This window comes from Hyperolius riggenbachi, chromosome 2, assembly GCF_040937935.1.
Source record: "Hyperolius riggenbachi isolate aHypRig1 chromosome 2, aHypRig1.pri, whole genome shotgun sequence".
In the NCBI taxonomy this organism is placed as follows: Eukaryota; Metazoa; Chordata; class Amphibia; order Anura; family Hyperoliidae; genus Hyperolius; species Hyperolius riggenbachi.
In genome coordinates, this window is record NC_090647.1 from 275,170,431 (window position 1) to 275,196,160 (window position 25,730).

General features: G+C 43.1%; 1 protein-coding gene across 4 annotated transcripts in view; it reads right to left on the reverse strand.

The window, feature by feature from the left end:
- USP32 (ubiquitin specific peptidase 32) overlaps positions 1–25,730 on the reverse strand; it is a 244,139-nt gene that overhangs the window by 50,012 nt on the left and 168,397 nt on the right. For 3 of the 4 annotated variants that reach the window (XR_011026247.1, XM_068268723.1, XM_068268725.1), the window contains 9 exons: positions 20,581–20,756; positions 19,996–20,136; positions 16,069–16,228; positions 11,215–11,369; positions 9,449–9,530; positions 9,072–9,146; positions 7,926–8,064; positions 5,321–5,426; positions 1,640–1,813 (listed from right to left, as the gene is read on the reverse strand). Coding sequence is in view for 3 of the 4 variants with exons in the window: in XM_068268723.1 (XP_068124824.1) it covers positions 1,640–1,813; positions 5,321–5,426; positions 7,926–8,064; positions 9,072–9,146; positions 9,449–9,530; positions 11,215–11,369; positions 16,069–16,228; positions 19,996–20,136; positions 20,581–20,756 (1,208 nt within the window). In the remaining variant the exon portion in view is untranslated. The remainder of the gene's footprint in view (positions 1–1,639; positions 1,814–5,320; positions 5,427–7,925; positions 8,065–9,071; positions 9,147–9,448; positions 9,531–11,214; positions 11,370–16,068; positions 16,229–19,995; positions 20,137–20,580; positions 20,757–25,730) is intronic. The other variant, XM_068268724.1, reaches the window with a different exon arrangement.

Consider the following 25,730-nt stretch of genomic DNA (forward strand, 5'->3'; position numbering starts at 1 on the left):
CGCCTATCGCCGGAGGCGATCGGCGGGGCTGGGGGGATGCCGCTGAGCAGCGGCTATCATGTAGCGAGCCCTCGGCTCGCTACATGATTTAAAAAAAAAAAAATTAAAAAAAAACTGCTGCGCTGCCCCCTGGCGGTATTTTTCATACCGCCAAGGGGGTTAAGTACCCACGTAAGGAAATCCCGTTCTGAACGTGGCGGGTAGCGGCGCATCGGCAGCGAGCGGCGGCGATCAGGACCAACACGCAGCAAGTAAAGTGCTTGCTGTGTGTTTTAAAAAAAATTGTGAAAATCGGCCCAGTGGGGCCTTAAAATTCATACATACCTTTAGTCTTAAGATATATACACGCTAGATTAAACCTGTCCACTTGGATGAAAATCTTGCATGTGTATTATAGACCCCCACACTACCCTATTGATTAAGGTTCCCCAGACTTTTTCGGTCAAGGGCCGGGTCAACATACTTCAGACTGCTGGGGGGCCGGAGTATACATAAAATGATGAAGAAAAACATTACATTGTACATAGGTATTGTAGACAGCTCCTATTAACATGTGCAGCCCTAATGTCTCCCATTTAACCAGACCATTTTAACATGTGCAGATAGTATGCCCCCCAACTCAGCAAGTGCAGTTATGTCACCAATACAAACTGCAGATATTGTGACCCTAACATAGCAAGTTATATGTGAGCCATAATGTCACCAAATGGCCTGCAGCACAATCCAAAGAAGTCTTTGCGGGCCAGACAAAGAAACATACCCAGGTGACAACCTGCCGTCCAACTGGACAAAAGTGAACGATTGGAAGCCAGTGAATGACTTCTTTCTGGCTTCCATGCAAAAGGGTACTGTCAGCACTGCTATTCTATATGTGGGCTCCCAATTTTTAAAGATGCAGTGGTACGCATATATAACTAATGCATTTTGTGTTTGGGGTGCCGGCAAAAAAGCCTCACGGGGCCGCATTCGGCCCACTGCTATAGATTCAGCATGCCGTACAGTAACCACTTGCCCATCCTTCTGCAAAGAATCAGGTGATGAAACACTTAAAAATTATGGGAGGGTATTTCATCAGCTTGTCAAACTAGTGCAGCACATGGTATAAGGATACCAGGATCTCGGCACAGGAGCTGTGCACTTGAGGGTTTTTTTTTTTTGTTTTTTTTTACAGATGGAGAAGTGAACTGTCAGGTTTGTTGCTACTGTTTGTTTCAACTGACATGAACTATTTATCCTTCTCATCCTAGAGATCCTAAAGATGCATACACTGGCCTCAATTCACGGAGCATTATCAAATGTTTATCAAACACTTTAGCAAACGTTTGATAATTTACCTCATGGGTAAAACCTCATTTTAAATTCACTAAGGTGTTATATATATATTGAATGTTTTACCGATAAAAACGTTCAACAAATATATAACACCTTAGTGATATTTTACCCATGAGGTAAATTATCAAACGTTTGATAAAGTGTTTGATAAACGTTTGATAATGCTCCGTGAATTGAGGCCACTGCCTCCAGAGATTTGGACTCTATCCCTTCTATTCTATTCCCGAAGGAATAGAACACACATGCTATTCTTAATCAGTGGTGATCCAGTAAAAGTCTGATTTCTGTACTATATTAAAGGCCCCACCTCTGCAGCCACTTCCCAGTTTGGCCGACCATCACTGTCCTTGAGCTCGACATATGGTTTGTCATGTACTCTGTTAAGATCTTCGTGAAGACCATCCAACAGAAAAGCAAGAAGTTCTTGGGAGTCCTGCTGCTGAAATCCATTGAAACGAGGGGCATACTTTGCTATTGTCCACTGGGGAAAAAAATAACAAGGTCATAGGTAAAAATAAGCAGTGTATTTTCAGAACAGATTAACTTACACAAACAAAATTTTGTAAGGTTCGAGCCCACAAACGCAGTTGAGTCTGCTTTTCAGCATCTTTAACGTTAATGTGTAACTGAAAAGCGGACACAACTGCGTTAGTGGGCTCAGGCCCTAAATATAACAGTGTTCTCCTCAGGCTCTTTTAGCCGGGTGCTCCACCCGGCTAGATTTGGTGACCACCCGGCTGTCATCGGCTCACCTCCTCACCTCCTCCTATGCTGTAAGCAGAGTTGCCCTGCATTTTCATCTCAACCCACCCGGCTACTTTTTCATGCCACCCGGCTGGAAAAAAATTCTGGGGAGAACACTGTATAAGTAAGAGAAGGCTGATTTAATTTTGCTGCTTGTCCTCCACACTGGGTCATTATAAATACTATGCTTTCATTTCGCTTGAACTTTTGTGCTGGCTGTATCTCACATGACTGCATGTTACTGAACTACAAAAGTCTTCAATGAATTGCTCCTTTCTACTACTTGTATACTCCGTACACAATACGCTCTCTATAATTAAGAAAATATAAAGAGATAAACATTTGCCAAGATATTGTTATGCCTCTCTACATTACAGACAATTTGAATGCTTTCATAAGTTTTCCTGTGTTCAAATCACAAACCCAGTCTTGTACCTCCCATGCTGTTTTAAACGTTTGTCCAAGTAATTGTATGTTTAAAATTAACACATTAAATCATCACTGCTCTTTAAAGGGACACTGAGCAGGTTTTAAAAAACACAATTTGGACTCACCTGGGGCTTCCTCCATCCCACCGTAGCCTGCAAGGACCCTCGGCATCCTCTCGACCCCTCTCTCGGTCCCGCAGGTGGCTCCATTAATCGGCAGCCTCTACCTGAAGTCACCAGTACGAGTCCCTCGCAGCACACGTTACGCATCCTCACACCGCCCACTACGCATCATGCCAGGCGTGCGAGAGAGTCTTGTGCGCGCACGGTTCAAAGTAAGAGAACCGCGCATGCACAGGACACGGTGATGACGCATAACGTGTGCAGCGGGGACTCATACTGGCGACTTCAGGCAGAAGTCGCCGATTAACTGAGCCGCCCTTTGGGGGGAGGGGTCGAGGCAAAAGAGAAGAGGCGAGAGGTCACCGGGGGAACTCGCAGGCTACGAGGACAACTGAAGTGGGAGGGATATGCAGGCTGCAATATTTATTTCCTTTTAAGCAATTCCAGTTTCTAGGCTAACCTGTTATCTATTTGGTTGCAGTAGTGTCTGAATCAAGCCAGAAACAAGCATGCAGCTAATCTTGTCAGATCTGACAATAATGGCAAAAACACCTGATCTGCTGCATGCTGGTTCAGGGTATATGGCTAAAAGTATTAGAGGCAGAGAGAATCAGCAAGATAGCCAGGCAACTGGTGGTGTTTAAAGTGAAATAAATATGGCAGCCTGCACATACCTTTCACTTTAGTTGTCCTTTAACTGCATTTCTCTTTAGCAAACACACTGCTTTAGAAACATTCTGTGAATTCTCTCACATGAAATTTGCTTTGACATTCTCCTAATGCATCCCAGAATGCTTTTTCTGTACAGTGTTTGTATTTTTGCATCAAAATAAAATTCTGTCAAAGAAAATCTGAACATGTTCTAACTTTCCAATAACGTTGAATAGAATAGTTTGTTCAGACTTGGAGCCATATGCAATTGATTTTATCTATAAAGTTTTCTCCTAGGAGATAATTTTTCATCTTCTGTTTTAACTAACTTTTCAGCAATCTGCAATTGAAAAAGTACTAAAATATAGGTGAAAAAGTACTGTCAAAATTATTGTGAGTATTGTGTTTCTTGCAGGTGGCTTAAAAGCTATTTTATTACGAAGGTGTGAAAATTTCACCTTGGGGGGATGTGATCAGCAACAGGGGGACAGCAGACCACCGAGGGAAGCCTCAATAGGATCCTGAGGCTTACCTCTCTAAGTATCTGATTTTGATCTGATCTCGGGTACACTTTAAGGAGCATAAGTCCAATAAGGTTTTAAAAAAAATACTGTCTAAAATTTTTATGCATAAGTCCCTGGATTATAACATAATAACTTGAGCATAAATTACCACAAGCTACTGGGCCCTGATTATTGTTAAAGGGGTGATTACTAATGACCGATAAGAGTTAGCAGAAAGGGGTACCTAGTAGGAAGGCAACAACATTTTTCTCCCTCAAAACAGCATAACCACTGCTGGTGAACATAGCAGTTCTTCAGACACTACTTGCCCTGTTGAGGTGTTTGGTAATGTAAAGCAGAAAGGTAAACTTTATGGCGCTATCCGATTGCACACATTATGGTGCACTGTGCATCACCCAATGAGAATAAGATGAAGTGGCCAGGTAATAATTGCAGTTACATCGTTCCATCAGAAGTGCGGAAAACAACAATTAGGCTTGGGGCTTAAAGTGTACCTGAGCTGGGAATAAAAAAAAAAAAAATATTCTCCCTCCTCCGCCACCTGGTTCATCCGCAACTGTCCCTGGAAAATATTCCAATCAGGCTAGTCGACGCAAACGCAGTCAGGCGCCAGTCCGGCAACATGAGAGTGCGCACGGCTGGGCCACGCATGCGTAGTTGGCCCTGGACTGGAGGGCTTTCCAGGGCCAATTGCAGAACAAACAGAAGGCGGAGGAGGACAGCGAAGGAGCGATGAGCTTGAAGGGGGCTGGAGGAAGCCCCAGGTATGTATATTTTTATTTCCTGCTCCATCTCAGGTTTACTTTAAACCTCGTACACATAAATGAGGAATGTCACCTGGCAGGGATCAGTATTCAACACACCTCCAAGACGACCACTGCCTTACTAAAGAAAGTGTGGGCAAAGATGTTGGCTAGACAAGCCAAGCATGTCTACAGACCTAAACCCTACTGAGCATCTGTAGGGCATCTTCAAACGAAAAGGTAGAGGAGCACAAGATCTCTAACATGCACCAGCTTTGTGATGTCGTTATGGAGCAGTGGAAGAGGTTTTAAGTGGCAACCTATGAAGCCTTAGTAAACTCCATGCCCAAGAGAGTTAAAGCACTGCTGGAAAATAATGGTGGGCACCCAAAATATTGACAATTTGACAGCAATTTTGATATTCTTCAAGTAGGGATGTACTGACTTGCTGCCAGCAGTTTAGACATTGATGGTTGTGAGGAGTTTCTTTGTGGGACAGCATATTTACACTGTTATACAAGCTGTACACTGACATTATTTCAAAGAGTAATTTCTTCAGTGTTGTCGCATGGAAAGATTTATTAAAATATTTACAAAAATGTGAGAGGTGTACTCACTTTAGATACTGTAGGTTATTTGGTTCTCTCGCTCTCAAAAACAAAACAAAAAAAAAACCCCCACAAAGAATAGCTAAGATCAACACTAGAATATTCTGGAATTTCTCACAACAGCACTGGTTTGTAATATACACAGTATGCAATATTGCAAGTTGTACCCTTAATTTAAGTGGTGCCACATTCTTCTGAGTCCCACTCCACAGCTCTTGAACCAAATCGCCATAACACTTTGCCATATGTCCTTTCATTCCTATGGGGTTTGTTCTAGAGAACAGGACAGGATAGTTTATTGTTAGGTAATGAGATATACATACCGTACATACATGCATGCAAGCATACACACACATTACATACATAAATACATACATATATATATACATATACACACACACACACACTTACATACACACACATATATATATGTATTTCTGAAGTGCAATATAAATTAAAGTGAGCCATTAAAGTGAATCTTCCATGACAACACATTAAAGTTAGTCAACATTCTCCTGCTTAATTATTTTAGTGGACCCACAGACTGAAATGGATGCAGCACAAAGCCCATCTTTATTCACAGAGTGATGGAGATTCCCACCCAACTTTCCACTTTATAGGTTTGCTGTAAAAATGTTGCTTTGAATTTCAGAGGAAAAATCCTGAAAAAAAATGTCTTGAATAACCATTGTTCATTTTACAAGTGCCAGTTGTGACCAAGACACACTGGGAACATAAGCCAGTGAAGTTGAATAGGCAGGACCTGGATCCTAGTTTTTCAACATTTAGGGAACATACATAAAACAGATTTTTGTCATCCAAGAAAATCATAGTGGCGATAGTGGTTACAGTGTGATTTCTCCTTATTATTCCACCATAATTGATACATATGGACCAGTCACTACGGCATCTGCCAACTCTTCCTTCCTTGTCTAAAGCACAGATGATACCGCTCAGCAGACAGCTAGCCAGCATATCTGTAAAGCAATTTTTCCTAAACTATCAATCTAAATTTGTTCAGAAGACAGCAAGCAATGGGCAGCGCTCACAGGCTGCAAGTGAAGTGAAAGCTCCAGAGATATGCCCAGCCCCTTGGGGCTAAATACACACCTTGAATACAAATCAGATTCAAATTATGTGCTAACACTAATCTAAATTCTAAAATTTGAATGCAAGCTGACACCCCTGGGGTGTCAGCTTGCATTCAAATTTTAGAATTTAGATTAGTGTTAGCACATAATTTGCATCTGATTTGTATTCAAGGTGTGTATTTAGCCCCAAGGGGCTGGGCATATCTCTGGAGCTTTCACTTCACTTGCAGCCTGTGAGCGCTGCCCATTGCTTGCTGTCTTCTGAACAAATGTGTATACCATTTATGGCTAGCTGCACCAGGTAAGGATTATGGTTTTAATTTTAGACTAGCTAGGGTTCACTGTTGGATATGTTTCACTGCTGAATATGTTTCACTGTTACATTAGTTTGAGGTTTTAACCTTTTTTTTTTTTTTTGGACAATTTTCATTGTTTGAACATGCTTCACTTTTTTATATGTTTCACTGCTAGATTAGTGGTTAGTTTCTCTCCTATGGGGCACGTCACCGCCGTTGGAGAGTCTATTAGGGATAATTTGTGCACAACTTATGCTGAAGCTAACGCCCCCCTTTACTGTACCTGTTTTGAATGCAAGGTGTGTAATCTGCCCGTTATTTGAGCTCTGCATACCTGTGCAGGTAGTCAATTCAGGTGCAGCTTCTGTTTGGAAGCGCTGCCATTTCCTTCTGCTGTATCAATCTAAATTACCAAGAACCACCATCGTTGGCCTTGTAGCCAAGAATGACTATCTGGCCTACCGTCAAGAGGTTGATACAGTATGCTACTGATGCAAGAACAAACTAGTCCTAAACAAACCCTAAACCACAAAGATGATCATCAACTTCAGGAAACGTTCTCTTAAACCGCCACGGATTTACATTGACAGTACTGAAATCGATAAGGGAATCCTGTGTTCCTCTCCTGGGCACAACCATCTTGGGTGACCTGAGATCTAGGGCTAAGACCACTTCTACCCAAAAGAAAGCCTAGCAAAGGTTATTACTTTGTCAACTTAAAAAAAGTTCCATATAGCCCAGGAGCTTCTGAGGTGCTACTACTCCACCACTAATGAATCTGTACTCTGTTTATCCTTCGTGGTCTGGTTAGCTGGCTCCTCAAATCAGCAAAGAGGATCATTGGGAATTCCCTTCCCCTTTTGACCTCATCTACAACTCCAGCCTGTGTTCCAGAGCATTAAGGATAGCTACCATTAGCTCCCATCAAGGCAATCGCTTCTTCAGCAGGCTCCCCTTAGGTTTGAGGTACCAGGCCACCTCCACCAGGACCTTAAGGCACAGGAACACATTATTCCCTTCCCCTGTCAAACTCCTGACCTCACTCCACCCCCACCCCAGGATCACCTCCTCCTTTTCACCCTTAAGTTGCTGTTGCCCACTGCTTGTCGATTCCTGTCACTGATGCACTGTTTTTGGTTTCCGATGTATTGTTTATCTCCACCTTTCTGTTATTGTACATTGTCTCGTTCCTACTTTAAGCCTTGTATGTTTTAGCTATGTGCCAAAACTAATTTCAGGTACAAGTTATATTGAAATTCAATGGGCCAGACATGAGGGTGGAATTCTGATTCATAGCCAGCTTCAAAGCTTAGGTTTTATTATTAAGCAACATACACATACCATACTTAAAAAAAAGCTTAAGAAAAAGCAACACATTTGATTACCTGTTTAGCTCATAGAGATGCCTCCCTGAGATGAAGTATTTCGTTAGAGGCTGAGTGTTACTGACACACTGGATACTAGAGTTCATAAAGCATGTATTTCCCAAATTGCTGAGACCTGTTGCTCCCTTTTCAGTGGGTACTGTGAGAAGGAAAACAGCTAATCAATAAAACCTTAAAGTTTTGAATGCTTCACACGAGACACCGCAATAAAAAAATAAAACTGCAGAATGTGGTCCAGAATTGTGTTAGGGCCCAGACACACTCTTGTATTGATGCTCTGCCATGCAGTGGGGCATAGGGTTTACAGAAAAGCATGGCACTGCTCTCTATGCGGAGCTGGCTCCTTTAAACTGTACACAGAAATACATGTAGATGTGAATTCTAAGAATGCACAGCATAAACGTGTGCCCATCAGACAGTGCTGCCTATGCTGAAACGCATTGCTGAAATCAGCTGAGCAATGGGAAAGTGTGATGAGTACCGAAACAGTTATCACAAAACAAATGAAGCGGCATCAAAGCACTTGACCTCCAGAACAGACTCCAGAACACCATACTGGGGAGAGGTCTATTACCTGCAGGTCTGGTCTGCTGCCAGCAATATCAGACCAGTTAGTAATGATTATTTTCAGCCAGAAGCAGTTTCCTAATTCTTCATGAAGACAACCATTTAGAAAGGTGTGCAAAACCCCCAAAACAAAACACTTTTTTTCACAGAAAATGGCAATCAAAGCAATGACACTTATAAGGCTATAGTGTTACTTGTTTGGTAATTTTTTTTCCGCTCGGGACAAAGGTCAAGTTATCCCACTATGCAGCTTCCAAACAAGCAGCCCTTCTCCCCATCACATTTTACAAAAACACTAGGTGGAGCAATGCTGCTTGTGCGTAAACAGTATTGCTATAAAAGTACCAGTAGGGATTATCATGTCACATGTTGCATTGTGCATAGGATACTAGGGGGGAAGAGTATTTCATAGCTGAAATTTCATATACCTGGTAAACATTGCAAGGATTTCCTTAAGCAAACTATTTGCACCCATTACAAATAATTACAGTTTTAGTTTATCTATTCCTCAAATTTCCATTTTAGTAAACACCATTAATACAAAGCCCATTAATCAAATACTTCTAAGCACATACATACCTTTGTGCCTGTCTATTTTGCTACTGTTTGCAATAAATGACATTTCTTCAGGCCAGCTCATGTCTTTGTTGCGAACTGGAAAGACATCATAGTATTAATACCATATACCATGGCAAAGTAACTTCTTACACAGTTATACAAATCTGCTACCAAGCCTTTCTATTCTGATGTGTTGTGGCAGTTCACTGTATTCATGTGCCTGCAGGACAAACAGCCCTGTCCTACATTCAAAGTTTTACTGACATTAAGAGGCCTATGAATATGTTACTCCATGTATTTATAAATTAGCAAAACATTAGAATGGTGATTTGCAGTAAGAAAAAAACATTCTAATTATTTTCACGAACTGTTAAAACTAGAAAGCAAAATATATATACCTTCTATAACCAAATGCTGCTCATCCTGGATTTTCAAATATTCCAGTCTATGATCTTCATCATCCAAAAGAGTGAGGTAGTTCTGATAAAAAAAAATAAAAACATTTCTTAACGGCAAATAATCAAAAGCTAGATCCTGTATAAACAGAAAACCTCTAGGCAGGGCCTGCGCTTCCATAGGGGCAAAGTGGGCAATTGCCCTAGGTTTTCTTCAGCGTAGCTACTCACCCGTTTCTGCTGGCACACCCCTCAGCTATTCCGTGTGTTCCTGCCTTCATCCCCATTCGCCACATTTCCTCAGTGACCCCGCTGCATGCTATTACATAATAACATGCATTATCGTCTGAGGATGAAGACCGGAATGCATGGACTAATGGAAGAGCGAGTCATCAGGGATAGGTGAGCCGCTACAATGACAAAAATGGGGCCCTGGGGACTACAATAGAGTTGGAGGCTGGACCTGGGAGAACCCAGCAGTTGGTTTGTTGGCCTTGGGGGTATTAGTCAGAAATAAAAGGCCCCTAAAATGCTGCTTATGGGGAATGTGGGTTGAGCCCCCTCCTAGGTTAATTTTGCCCTGAGGCCCTGATGCAAATAGAAACATCCCTCCCCATCTGCAGGTTCCACCAGGTCACTAGTAATTACACTACCTGATGCAGAGTAATATGCAGTGAGGCAGACCTGAGGGAGCTCGATAGCTAACACTTCTGCATTCCAGTCACTGTCTGTCCTCTCTTCAGTCACTGCCTCTTGTGTGCCCCTCTCTCCTTTGGGTGTGCTACTATGTCTTCTGGGTTGGATCCACTACCAGTATTAGGAAGGCTTGACCACAAGTAGTCCTCTGCATTGGTCACAGATAAAGTCTATGGCAAACTTTACAAGGTAACTTTGAAGGAGCACATCAGCTTTGTCAATTATACTCATTACGACTACACTTAAAGAACCCAAGGTGGGTTCTAAGAATTCTATTAGCACACAGAGGCTGGGGCTGCATATAATTCGCAGCCCCCCCCCCCCGACCCCTGTGCTCTGCTGGCCCCCATAAATCAAACGCCGTGCTAGTGACACGCCACGAGTCGCTAGCAAGCTGTTTACATTCCCACTGTCACTCTCCGCCACTCCAACGCCTCCTCTATATCGCAGCACCCCGCCTACGTCCATTCCCTCCAATCAGCGGGGAGGGAAGGGGCGCAGGTAGGGAGCAGAGATATAGAGGAGGCGAGGGCGCGGCGGAGAGTGACAGTGTGAATGTACACAGCCTGCTATCAACACACTCTGTTTTATGGGGGCCAGCAGAGCGCAGGGGGAAGGGGGGGCTGGGGGGAGACATTATAGCAACAGAGGCTGAGCATTATGTGCAGACCCAGCCTATGTGTGCTAATAGGATTCTTAGTACCCACCTCGGGTTCTCTTTAAATGATAGAGACGCTTCAATTATCAGAAATTTTATGATAATGGCAGTCACCTGTATGAAAGAAAAGGCACCTTGGTATCAAACAGATGCACATAGGTTGCAAACAGAATTGGTAAAGGGAATTAACAGAGCATGAACCTGAGGTTAGTGCAGACTCCATGCTTTTTCATGCTTCGTACTTGTAACCAGTATGATCCTTGCTCGTAAACCACTGTCTAGCAGCCACAAAAAAATGGCCCTACAGAAAAGGTAAGTGTAACCCTCATCTACTACGCAAATCTAGGCTTTCATGCACTATCCATAGATCAAGCTTTTTTCATAATTTTTAAGAAAAGCAAAGCTGTCCAAGTACCTCACTATTATATAACCACAACCGCATATCTTCTTCTTTGATGCGCAGACGTTGGGAAAGATACTCATGGATCTCTTTTATGGTCTGCATTCTGCTAAAGCATCCAGTATACGCCAAGACTCTCTTCAAAGGAGCATTTGGAGATGGCACATTTCCTGTTTTTTTTAAAAAGAAATGTTAATTCTTACAAAATTCAGGTATCATTTATCCAATCATATACATGATACATCTACATTTGCAAATAGAAAAAAAATATCTTTGAAACCTACTACAACCTACTAGAAAACTTTGGAAGCAGAGTTGCCTGACATACACAGACAGACACATGTGCTAAGAAAATGAAGGGAAAAGCACTAGTTCCACCAAAATATCCAGCATAGTAGTCAACAGTGCAATCCGTTCGATTCCAATAGTGTTTTGGGATTTAAGGGAACTAAATTCCATTTGTCATTATGTTGGAATGCTCGGTGCTTAAAATCAAATGGAAGCCGAAAAATCCTGGATCATCTATTTATTACAATTGGTCACTGATATTTGCATGGTAATTTTTTCACTTCGTGTGATGTCAAAGCAGACATTTTTATGTGATGTAAAAGCAGACATTTTTGGTTTCCCTCTTTTCTATTCTCTTTGTTCAGATCAGTGCTTTTTCTAATGCGATACCTCTATAAACAAATACATCAGAATGGCGTTCAGCAAAAATTATACCCAACTATCAGGCACTTGACAGCGACAGCAGAAATACACACATTTCCTAAGTCAAATGGCAAGATCACGTGATCATGTTATTGCCAATACAGAACACTGACATTTATGTACACATCAGCAAACTTGCAAGTCATGTGATTATCTACACCAACATTATGAGTTGCTTCATTGAACCCTGACTACATGCCCCAATTCAAACTGCAACTTGTGCGAAGACAAGAATTAACAAACATAACCATACATTACTTCTATTTATTAAAGCTCCTCTCTAAATGTTAGTCTGTAACTAAACTACATTAGATCTGTTAAAAAATCTATTAAAAACATTTCTTAATATATTCTAACTGATGGTTAGGGGTATTAAAGAAAACTTCTGTGCCATTATTATTCACTAGAAGAGTTTAAACGCTTCTAGACCATTTTGTGTTTCAAAATTCAATTTAAAAAAAAAATAGACTAGAACAATCCCAATACCCCAAAGTTAGAAACCTGTGGTTTCTTAGCTTTTATCAGAGCCCTTTGTCACATATTTAATTCCACATAGTGTTACTGTATTAAATATTAAATGGGGCCTGTATTTTTCAGAGATACCCATTATTGTTTTTTGTCCGTTAGTATTTACAGTAATTAACATTTTTGCTGGAAAATGCATTTAAATAAAAATACTAGAGTCAGTCTTAAGACTTACATTTTTACTAATAGACTTTTCAATATGCAAAAACTCAGTCATTCCACATTTCTATACCAACTCCTAAAGCTCTCCTACCTATTATATTAAACCTATTCAATTTTACTTAATGAAAAAAATACAAACATTAAAAACAGACTATTGCTATTGGAAAATGTACAAAAATCACTTGATATAGCAAAGATATAAAAGATTTAATGGAACATGCAATATCATTACCCTTATTTCACATAAAGCCACGCAAGACGGCATTCTGAGTAGCAAAGCAACAATGTTACCTTAACTGTACCCCACATTGTACCACAATATCCCTTAAAAAAGAAAAAAGCAAATTTTCAGCAATTACGGGTAAGAGGATTAGTTGTAAGATTACAGCAAGAAAGCTTCCTTTTATTAAAAAAAAAGCCACAATTAATCACCGATTTGACATTAATTAGTGCACAGCAAAAAGAAAATAAAAAGTTACCAAGATTCATTTGAAATTAAACAAGCTCTTATTTTTGCTTTGGACAAAAACTGTAAAATTTATGGATGGATGAAAACTATATACCGTATATACTCGCATAAAAGGTGACTCGCATATAAGCCCACCCCCCAACTTTGACCTGAAAAACCAGGGAAAAATGATTGACCCCCATATAAGCCGAGGGTAGGAAATGCTGGATTGGTGCAGGCCGCGTGATCCCCCCAGTGTGTCCCAGTATAGCTAGTATAGTACCCAGTATGGGTAGGTAGTGCCTCAGTATAGCTAGTATAGTGCCCAGTTTAGCCAGTATAGTGCCCAGTATAGGTAGTATAGTGCCCAGTATAGGTAGTATAGTGCCCAGTATAGGTAGTAAAGTGCCCAGTATAGGTAGGTAGTGCCCCAGTATAGCTACTTTGGGCCCAGTATAGCTACTTTGGGCCCAGTATAGCTAGTAAAGTGCCCAGTATAGCTAGTAAAGTGCCCAGTATAGGTAGGTAGTTCCCCAGTATAGCTAGTATAGTGCCCAGTATTGGTAGGTAGTGCCCCAGTATAGCTAGTATAGTTCCCAGTATGGCCAGTATAGTGCCCAGTATAGGTAGGTAGTGGCCAGTATAGTGCCCAGTATAGGTAGGTAGTGGCCAGTATAGTGCCCAGTATAGGTAGGTAGTGGCCAGTATAGCGGTCCCCCGCTGCCATTACCTGCTTAGGCAGCGGCTTCCTAATCCGGGTTCCCCTCTCATGTTGCGTATAAGTGATCACAGCAGCGCGCCCGGCGCTGCTGCTGTGACGATGCAGGGGGCAGGAAAGAGCGGCTCCCTGTAGCGGCGATGTGTATCGCCATTACCAGGGGAACCGCCCTTTCCTGCCCCCTGCATCGTCACAGCAGCAGCGCCGGGCGCACTGCTGTGATCACTTATACGCGTCATGAAAGGGGAACCCGGATTAAGAAGCGGCCGCTGCCTAAAGCAGGTAATAGCAGCGGCGGCCGTGGGGGGGGGGGGGAGCGGGGAGCGCGGACCACCGACCACCAGGAAACACTCACATACAAGCCGACCCCCCAACTTTTGACCCCCTTTTTGGGGGTCAAAAATTCGGCTTGTATGCGAGTATATACGGTAAAGCCATATGATCAAAGGAAATTGTTGCGCTCTACTACCGATAAATAAAATATTAAACTATTTCTTTCCAAAATTGTGCTGAAAAGGGCCCTACAGAAAAAAAACATTTTTCTCTAGATTAGGCAAAAGAAGATAGCGTGCCTGTGCTATACTTTTACATATCTTCAATGAAACTGGGGTGGAGAGGGGCAAATTACTTAAATTAATTTAGGACAGCAGATTAAAGAGGGTTTTTTTAGCGACCACCTTTAAGTAGTGGTCAACAGAAATACATATTTTGCTTTAATAAGTTTCAGGGAGCTGGCCACTAATAATAAATATACCCCATACTGCACCAGCTTTATGCACGGTGCCATCACATATTTCCCCATAGAGAATTTTAGATTGCAGTCAATACCATTATATTCTCCAAAAGTTTGCTACTGAAAGGGAAGATGACACCACCAACTTATTTTGGAAAAATATAAGTATTAGCCAGGTTTTTCTTAACTCTCTGTTGGTCTCTGCTCCTCTTCATGTGAGATTTTCTGCCTTATGGGACTACTACTGTATTAGTTCATGGTTAGCATTAACTTGTGAGAAGCTAATAAAGGAAGTCAGCTCAATACTATCTCAATAATAAGCTACAGCTATAATAAGGCTATAATAAGCTATTGGTTGTATCTTAGGGCTGTTTCACACTGAAGGTTATTCCATGGCATTTGCACTGCGATTGAAAATTGCCATCAAATCACTAATGCAGTGGCTCCGAATGGGAGCATTCATACCGCAGTGTTGGCAATCACAAAAGCCCTGCGTGCCACCCTTTGGGAGTAATTGTAAACAACAAACAAAAACATCTGTGATTTTGCCAACATTTTTCATGTTCATTCCTAATGCATGCTACACTTTTGGGACTGCAAATGCTGCAGTGTGGATGCGCCCATACAGAGCCTATGCAGTAGCGATGTTCACCCACGGTGTGAAACAGCCCAAAACCCTATTCAAAACAACAAAATAATAATTGGGTGGATCTGGTTTTTCTAAATTCTGAACAGGTAAAATTATTGTATACTAAAAACCATCAGCACTATAGTTACTGAAAAAGGTGGTGCTAGGACATTTTCACTAGTAGGAAAAGATTTTTGTTGTACAATTTGGAGGCTGGAATTTAGGAGATAAGTGGTGTTCACTCATGATGGAATATTTGTTAAGAATACAATTTAGAAGGGGTTTACAATTACGGTTTGAAGAATGTTATCTGCATACAGAGGCTGGATCTGCCTATACAGCCCAGCCTCTATTGCTATCCCAAACCCCCCTAAGGTCCCCCTGCACTCTGCAATCCCTCATAAATCACAGCCACGCTGCTGACAAACAGCTTGTCAGAGCTGGCTGTGTTTATCTCTATAGTGTCAGTCTGCTGCTCTCCACGCCTCCTGCAGAACTCTGGTCCCCGCCTGCATCCCTTTCCTCCCTGCTGATTGGGGGGAAGGGATGGGGGCAGGGACCGGAGCTATGCAGGAGGCGGGGGAGCAGCCGAGACTGACACTACAGATGTAAACACAGCCTCACAACACGGCTGTGATTTATGGGGGATTGCAGAGTGCAAGGGGACCTTAGGGGGGTTTGGGATAGCAACAGAGGCTGGGCTGTATAGGCAGATCCAGCCTCTGTATGCAGATAACATTCTTTAAACACACCTCAGGTTTTCTTTAAGCTCCAGGCACCCTGCAAATAATTAGAATTTGCAGGATTTATATACGAGATATGTTTTTGTTGTGCATGATCTCAAGTGATAGCCCCACCAATTGAGAATGCAGTTTGCAGAGGTAGCAGGCATTACAGTGGCGTGAAGACTATACCATCTCATTCTTGCTGCATTCTTACATTACCTCTGGGTAAATGCTGAGGAAACATTCTCAGGCTCATCATACCCATATTCACCCAGATGTTAGACTGCTGTTGGCGGGTCACCGGCTGCTGTCTCAAAAAAAGCAAATAGCGTGGAAAGAGTTCCAGTTCTGGAAGGTTCGTTTTACTATTTTTTATTACCTATAAAGAAAAAACAAAAACAATTGTTATATACTGTCAAACTGTATTTAACTTGTTAAAGAATTAGGAAACAAACCAAATACAGATTATTTGTATGCTCTATATACAAAGTGACATGAAGTCTAGCACTAAAGCCTGCACGGAAATATTAAGAACAAACAATAAAAAAGGTTTGTTTTTTCTTTTTTTCCCCACCCTTTAAATTGTAACCTTAAGCACTTTGCATTCCAGTGTTTTTACCCCTTACCATTTTTTTTTACAATTTTGTCATTGACTTTTTTAGGACATTCTAGGCTGTCTCTGGGTAATATTTTTCCCCCTCAAAAAAGTATGTTATAGGCATTTTACAGGGTAAAAGAAAAAAAAGACGCAAAAGCAGAAAATACACTTTTTATCATCCTACCTAAATTTCACATGACAATTGCCTTTGCTAAAACACTTCAAATTTATTATTTGGCTCTTCCCGGTTAAACTGATACCCCAAATACCTTATTTCATTACTAGTTTGGCATGTAGTAGATCATTTTTTACTACCCTATGGGTCTGTAGTGATCGGATCTGATTGCTAGAGTGACAGTTTGGGGGCCCAGATGCCATACAGATACACAGCTAGGCAATGGCAAAGAAATGCATCTTTATATTACTGGGGCTCAGAACCTGGACTGGACTGAAAGGAGACTAAAAATCCCAACAAAGTGCAAACTGGTGAGAAAAAAAGCACTGCATTTACCCAGACCTCAGAAGATAAAAAAGGATTCCTGGCGGCGCGGATTGGTGAGCTTAAGCACGCACTCTACATGCTGCCCAACTCTGGTTGCTGGGGTGTTACTTTTGTGCATAGTGTGGGTAGTGAGGTAGTTAAAGGAAACCTGAAATCTAAAAGCGTTCCACTTAACTGAGGATTTCTTCCAGCCCCCTGCAGCTGTCCTGGAACGATCCTCCGGTCCCCCGCCGCAGCTAAGTTTCGTTACTGTGACTTGCAAGTCGATAGCCACTGTACCTACCCGGCCCTGGCTGCTTGTGCCCTCCTACATGATCCTGTTGCTGGGAGCATCCTGAGCAGGTGCAGTAAGAGGTTTTTCGTACTGCATCTGCGCTGGATGCTACGGGAGGGCAAACGAGGACGTGAGAGGCCAGGGCCGCACAGGCGCAGTGACCATTGACTTGCCTGTCGGCGGTAACGAAACTTAGCTGTGGTGGGGGACCAGAGGATGGTTACAGGATAGCGTAGGCACAGGGTGGCTGTAGGGGGCTGGCAGAAGCCCCAGGTAAGTAAAACTTTTTAAAAAATCAATTCAGGTTTCCTTTAAGAAGCATGCACCAATCTCCATATGCTAAGGTATTTTAACTGTCCCCTTTTTGAGCAAGCAAGCTTAATGGCCCCAGAAACTTTTTATAGACATTTACAATGTAAATTTCCAAGGGCAAGTTCAATTTCCAAGAATTTATTGGTGGCGAGCACTGAAGCGCTCTACTATTTGGATTGATAGGGGAGCATTTACCTCTCTTGTCTAGCACTGTAGTTCTCCATTTATTTGCAGGACTTTTGTCTACTATTAAAAGAAACACGTGGCCATCACTAAAATTCCCCCTGAATTACATTTCCTGCCACGGCTTATACGTGAGCCAATAACTTTTCCATTCTTTAAAGTAAAAGCTGGGGGAGGAATATACTTGAGTATATAAGTTATTTAACAGATATATAGTCTGTATCAATTTGGAGTGAAAGCCCAGCAATCTTTTAAACCCGTTCTATGCATATAGACAATCCTTGATTCCTGCACTCTTAACAGTTAAATTAGTTATTGCCTATCATTTATACTGCAAAGTTTTCTTTCAACTACTTCCATACCAGCAGTCTTGTCACCATAAAAATCAAATTTCAACAGCAACTGGTCTGAGTGTATTAAGTGATAAAGATGCTAATCCTGCATTAAAACTTTCAAAACTTTTTCTGCGGTTATGATTTGGAGTTGTCACATGCTTAAAGGATATCCGAGGTGACATGTGACATGATGAGATAGACATGTTTATGTACAGTGCCTAGCACAAAAATAACGATGCTGTGTTCCTTTTTTTCTATCTGACTGAAAGAGTTAAATATCAGGTATGTAAGTGGCTGACTCAGTCCTGACTCAGTCCTGACTCAGTCCTGACTCAGTCCTGACTCAGTCCTGACTCAGTCCTGACTCAGTCCTGACTCAGTCCTGACTCAGTCCTGACTCAGTCCTGACTCAGTCCTGACTCAGTCCTGACTCAGTCCTGACTCAGTCCTGACTCAGTCCTGACTCAGTCCTGACTCAGTCCTGACTCAGTCCTGACTCAGTCCTGACTCAGTCCTGACTCAGTCCTGACTCAGTCCTGACTCAGTCCTGACTCAGTCCTGACTCAGTCCTGACTCAGTCCTGACTCAGTCCTGACTCAGTCCTGACTCAGTCCTGACTCAGTCCTGACTCAGTCCTGACTCAGTCCTGACTCAGTCCTGACTCAGTCCTGACTCAGTCCTGACTCAGTCCTGACTCAGTCCTGACTCAGTCCTGACTCAGTCCTGACTCAGTCCTGACTCAGTCCTGACTCAGTCCTGACTCAGTCCTGACTCAGTCCTGACTCAGTCCTGACTCAGTCCTGACGTGACTACAGTGAGACCCTAACTGATGAGAAATTCCAACTATAAAACACTTTTCTAGCAGAGAGCAGGAAAGAGATAAAAAGGGTCAATAGTTCATAGATTTTAGATCTGGCATACTTCAGTGACTGTGTCAATGAGCAAAAACAATAAAACAGTAAACATAAAACAAAACTGTGGGATATCTTAAAAAGTCATTTTTAGGAGAAGGAAGATAGATACAATCATTTATTTCATTAGTTTATGTTCGCCTCGGGTGTCTGGCCCTTTAGTAGTCAGTGCCAAACAGTTGCATGCTGGGTTTTTTTTTAATCTATAATATATTCCTCCTCTTCCATTTATTTCCCTGCCTAGCTGCTTATCTGAAACACTATCCCCTGCTCACTTGTGTTTACAAGCAAGGCTGAGCTGACTCAGCGATTGGAGAAAAGAAAAGAAAGTAAAGGGCAGAAATGACATCAGGATTTAGCCTAAACTGTGGGCAAAATACATGATTACCACCAGGAACAGAATTCTCTTCATTTACTATATAACATTCACTGAAATCAAAACGTGGACAGTACAATACATGTGTTATGTAAGTAGATCCAGTATTTATCTACTTATATATGTTTTTTTCCCTGGCATAGTATGGCTAACCCTACTGCTTTAAGGACCGGAGACTGCTGGTACTGCAAAACAGAGTAAACTGGCGCTTAGTCACACTCATCTCACCACTCTCCCATCTCCACAGGTCCCTCTCACTGCCAACTCTATGATAGTAGAGCTCTGTGTGCCGGTCTGAAACCGCTTTTAATGGCCCCTGACCCTGTCCATTAATGTAAACCATTGAAATTGGCTCCTGATCGGCTCTCAGAGCTCTGCCGAAATACTGATGGCAGGGTGAGTGGGTTGCGGAGGGGGCAGAGCGGTGAGAACGGTGGGAGCATGCGGCACAGATTGTTGAAATCGATGTCCTGTCAGCGCAGCCACAAGCAAGACGCAGATTTCAACCACGCTGGTCTGAAAGCGGGTATAATAATACAAATTAATCAAAAACAAATATCTGAGAAAACGTGCACTGGAGTAAAATTCTCTTTATTCAGACAAATACTCAGTACATGTAAGAGCAAAAAACAGAAATCTGATGATTGCTACTTACTGGTCGAGGTAATGACAAATTTGCTCCATACCAATGATAAAGCGCTCTCCATACTGGCTCCGGTACAGTTTCATAATCTTTTCCACGGATTAGAGATGGACTTTGTTTTAATCGTCCACCCTCCAGTGTTAGGGAAGGAACCTAAATAAAGTAAATTAAAACAATTTACACAAAAGGAATCAATACCTGTACAGTTAACATCAGTACTTTGTTTTATTTTTTGCACCATACAAATTTCAGCAGTGTAAACAATTGTGTTGCTTTGTTAGATGATCCATCTAAGAATATAACATAAATGACCAGTAAGTGGTGGCCAAGTCCAAATTATTATAAAACAAACTGAAATTTCAAAAAAAAAGGCAGAGGCAAGACAAGCCAAGAACACATTGGCAAGGGAATCATTCAAATTCATGTTTAACGCATCTTGACATGAGATTGTATTGTGTATATTTTATTGTATTACTGCAGGAAAGGGTCATTAACTAGGTTGCTGGCATTTTAAAGTGATAAAAGAAAACAATAACTTCTAAACATCAAATGTCTACATGTAATCCAATTTATATTGCTTATACAGGACTGACATACCTTTACATTTTCTTGCATTACTAAAGGCTGGTTGTCAATTGCACCTGGCTTTTGAGGATTAAGTTGTGACAATAGGCTGCCATTGGCACCAAACATACCCTGGTTATTGTTATCTGAAGTGTTATGTTGACGTGCAAAGCACATGTCTGCGCCTGCAGCGCTGGAATAGAACAAAGCTGAAAAAGAAAAAGAGATTATATTTTTACTGGATATGTCAAACACATGCCAACGCATTATGATCAAATTGCTCACAAATTTGCAAACCATTGAACCAATGCCAACATTATAGTTAACAGTTGCAAAGATTAGCTACACCCTATCTCATCTTAGGGCCTATTTCCACTAGCACGCGTTCGAATTGCGTACGGAAATTCGCATCCGGTTTTTAATGCGGATAAGAGTTTTAATGTGACAATTCGCATTGCGATTTGAAACCTGCCCAGCAACAAAACGTCACGTGTTTGCTGGGTAAGTCGAGTTCGCAATGCAAATTTACGTGTTTGTAATACGGTTTACATGCAGACCGATTGACTAACATTAGCCGCAATTCGTATCCACATTCCACTCGCATGCGGAAAAAAAAAAATGCAGCATACCATCCAGATTGCACTGCACACAAAAATTTGCATTGAATGGAAATACTGTAGCTCCATTCACTAACGTGTTGCATTTTTGATGTGGAAATCCGCATGCAGAATCAGAGTGTAGTGGAAATAGGCCCTTAAAGAGGAACTCCAGTGAAAATAACCTAATGAACAAAAGTGCTTAATTTTTACAATAATTATGTATAAATGATTTAGTCAGTGTTTGCCCATTGTAAAATCTTTCCTCTCCCTGATTTACATTCTGACATTTATCATATAGCATATTTTTACTGCTGGCAGGTGATGTCAGTGAAAGTAGCTGCTGCTTGCTTTTTTGGCAGTTGGAAACAGCTGTTCATTCCCACAATGCACCCACACAGTGTGATGTCAGTACCCTGGTGCTGACATCACACTGTGGGAGGGGTTTCAACACAATATCGGCCATACAGAGCCCCTTGATGATCCATTTGAGAAAAGGAATAGATTTCTCATGGGAAAGGGGGTATCAGCTACTGATTGGGATGAAGTGTAATCCTTTGTCACGGTTTCTCTTTAAGGCCCGTACATCCGCTGGAATGAACTCAGCTGAGGGGACAAATAACTACTGCCTCTGCTGACAATCCAGCAGGCCCCAACAGCCGTCTGGCAAGTGACCCACAAGGTGGATCAATTCAACACAGCCACAACTGACAGTTGTGTTCTCCCTGCCTGCTGTGTGATATCACATCTGCTCTGCTCCGTCAACCTTTGCCCACTCCCCGCATATCAACAGAACACGCAGTTAACCTGCAGACTAAATATGCGTCTGTACAGCCTCGTCCCAGCGATGTTGCCTTATGGATCGGGCCCCGATCCCCATTGAGTGACATCCATCTTGCGTGTAAATTGGCCTTTAAAGTACAAACACATTTTCTAATTTTTTTTTTTAAATAGAGTATGCATTAGATCTCTCAAGGGTCCTCTAAGAGACTAATCAAACATTTTCAGGAACTGACATTCTATTGGCAACTAAGCTCAGCAAAATCACATAGGGGCATGGTTAAAAACCTTGTACTGCATCATTTTGGCTGCCATATGTAGTTCATCTTGAAGAATTGGAATTCACTTTATAGTACAACTGAAGCGAGAGGGATATGGAGGCTGCCATATTTATGTCCTTTTAAGTAATACCAGTTTCCTTGCTGTCTCTGCTGATCCTCTGCAATTAATACTTTCAACTATAGATCCTGAACAAGCATTCAGCAGGATAAAAAGGAAAACGCGTTTTACGGGTCTCAGCCCGCTTCTTCAGGTCAATACAAGTGCCTTTAAAATATGGTCACAAGCGTGGATGCCAGAAATCCTGGCATCCATGATTGTGACCATATTTTAAAAGAACTTGTATTGACCCGAAGAAGCAAGCTGAGACCCGTAAAACATGTCCTTTTAATCGTGCTGAATAAATAATTTAATCTTTTTACATTTACCCTGTGGTTTTGGTGCTTACATCTTGAGTGGTAAAGATGTCTCCCTTAGTGTTGATTGGATACCTCATTATCCTATTCGAGTTTGGTCGAATTTGGATAGTAAACTATCCGAATTCACTCGAAGTTCGATATTCGAGTTAATCGAATATCCGATTCGACCTCGGATATCCGATGTCACTATCAGAGTCTGTATTCGAGTAAAATATTCGAGCTGGCCTTAAATAGCTTTTAAAACTTGTAGTGGAGGTCAATGATGCATGAAACCACCTTTTTTATGAAGAAAATCATCAAGTGATTATGTGGTGATGTAGTAGTTATAAAAAAGGTATCAAAAATAGTAAATGAACTTCATGAAAAGTGTTTGCATGAGAAGGTGTGTCCAAAATGGTTGTAAGTTGGAATTCTTCTTTTCCTTCTCCTTCTTCATCTTCTATATCTTCTTCTTCTATATCTTTTTCTTCTTCTATATCTTCTTCTTCTTCTATATCTTCTTCTATATCTTCTTCTTCTTCTATATCTTCATCTTCTTTTTCTATATCTTCTTCTTCTATATATCTTCTTCTATATCTTCTTCTTCCTCTTCTTCTCTATCATTATATTATGTGTCTTGGTTTTCCTTTCTTTTGTAATATTTTTTTTTTACGTCATTTGTGGAAATATTTTATTGTAGCCTCCCTGGCGGTATGGACGAGCTGAGTTCATCCAGCAAAAACTTGCATAAAGTGGTAATGACGAGCTGAGCTCGTCCATGTCGACAGGGAGATTTCCTGTTTCTCTGCCCCGCCGGCTGCCTTTTTTTTTTTTCATCAGAGGGATTCCCCAGGATGGCTGGATGCCTGACTGCACGCTGTGGGTAGCGATCTGTGCTAAATGGCTAAATAGCTGGTGGCGTATGGGCAGCAGCACCTTTTCATGTGTTCCCTGGCATTGCAAACATACAGACAGCAGGAGGAAATACAACAGCAGGCAGCGTGAGGAGGATGACTGTGTGGCAGACTGGCAGCAGGAGGGCAGGCAGCAAGACATAATAGGCCCTGGGTCCTAGCGGTGGTTCCAGGGCCGTAAATAAACACCATGAGGTTCCAGACAGCGGTCGTGAAGCCCACATTGTGTCCAATACACAATTGGGACAGCACAGTTTTCAACCCGGACACCTCGAAAATAATAACACAAAAAATTATTACATTTTTTTTTTCAGAAATGCAGCTATTTGTGAGCGTAAATAGCTGGTGGCGCATGGGCAGCAGCACCTTTTCATGTGTTCCCTGGCAGTGGAAACACAGACAGCAGGAAGAAATACAGCAGCAGCAGGTGTAATGTGTGAGTGCCACTTCATGTCCCCGTCTCGCTGACAACAGGGGCCAGGAATTCGCCTTCCACCCAAGCCTGGTTCATTTTGAGAAACGACAGTCTGTCCACAGACTTGTGAGACAGACGAGATCGCTTGTCAGTGACGACTCCACCGGCTGCACTGAAGCAACGCTCTGACAGTACGCTGGAAGAGGGGCAGGAGAGCACTTCCAGGGCGTACTGCACAAGCTCGCTCCAGATCGGCAGGTGCTTGACCCAATACTCCATGGGATCAACAGGGGCAACGCTGTCAAGCCCGCTGAAGGACCCCATGTAGTCAGCCACCATGCGGGTCAAGCGCTGTCTGTGACTGGAGAAGGATGCTGCTGCAGGCACCTCCTCTCTAGTCCCTGGCAGCTCTACACTCATGTAGAGCTCGTTGGTCAGAGACAGCAGGTCTGTAGTGCGCGTGCACTTGCTGCTGGTGGATGCAGGCACCTGCTGCTGCCTCTGTGCTGGCTGGACAGTGGGGGTGGATGGCTGAGGGAAGGCTTCCTCCAAGCGCTCAACAAGGGACAGCTGCAAATCCCTTATTTGTTGCGCACGGTCTCCTCCTGCAAACAGGAACTGGCTGAGCTTCCCCTTCAGACGTGGGTCCAGCATCATGCAGAGCCAGATGTCCTCCCTCTGCTTCATTTGGATGACCCTTGGGTCCTTGTGCAGGCACCTCAGCATGTGCGTCTGCTGGCACATCATCGGCAGCCCCAGAGCCGACAGTGCTGTCTTCCTCCTCTGCCTCCTCCACCTCATCCTCTCTCCACCCTCGCACCAGTCCAGCTGCGCTCTGCTGCTCCCCCTCATCAGCAGCAAGGTCAGGGATCTCCACCAACTCCAAGCCCTCCTCCTCAGAGGTGGCCTGTGAAGCTGCCTGCAGCTCCTGCTGGTCCAAGGCTGCCGCTCCCTCTTCCAGCAGTGCATACAGGGCCCTGTCCAGCACACACACCATGGGGACCCACTCGCACACCATTGCATGGTCCCTGCTTACCATGTTGGTGGCCTGCAGGAAGGGTGCCAGCACTGAGCACACCTGCTGCATGTGCCCCCAGTCCTCCGTGGAGATGAAGGACGGGAGGTTGGTGGCAGCACGCCCAGTTGCAGTGATGGCGGCAACTGTTGCTCGTGCAACGTACTGGCTGACAGCCTGCCTCTGTTCAACCAGACGCTCCAACATCGCCAGGGTGGAGTTCCAGCGAGTTGGAACATCGATCATGAGCTGGTGCTGTGGCAGGTGCAGCTCCTTCTGCACCTCTTCCAGGCTCACTACGGCTGCAGGCGAGTGCCGGAAATGACGCACAACCTTCTTTGCCGCCTCAAGGAGTCGGTCCATCCCCTGGTAGGTCCGCAGGAACTTTTGGACTACCAGGCTCAGGACGTGCGCCAGGCAGGGGATGTGGGTCAGGGCTCCCCTGCTGATTGCAGCAACCAGGTTTGCCCCATTGTCGGACACCACCTCTCCGACTCTGAGGCCTCTGGGGGTCAGCCAATTCCTCTCCTGCTCTCGGAGTTTGGCCAGGACATGGTTCGCCGTAAGTTTGGTCTTCCCCAGGCTGACCAATTCCAGCAGAGCTTTGCAGTGGCGGGGCTTCACACTGCTGCTGAGGCGGGGGGTTTGGGCTGGTGTGCCGGAGGATGGAAGCGGATCAGAGGAACCTGCTGCAATTCCGCTGACCCTGCATGGTGGTACCACCCACTGCGTTGTTGCTGCTGCTGCTCTGACAGTGCCCGATGCTGCTCCCCCCTCCTCACCCCC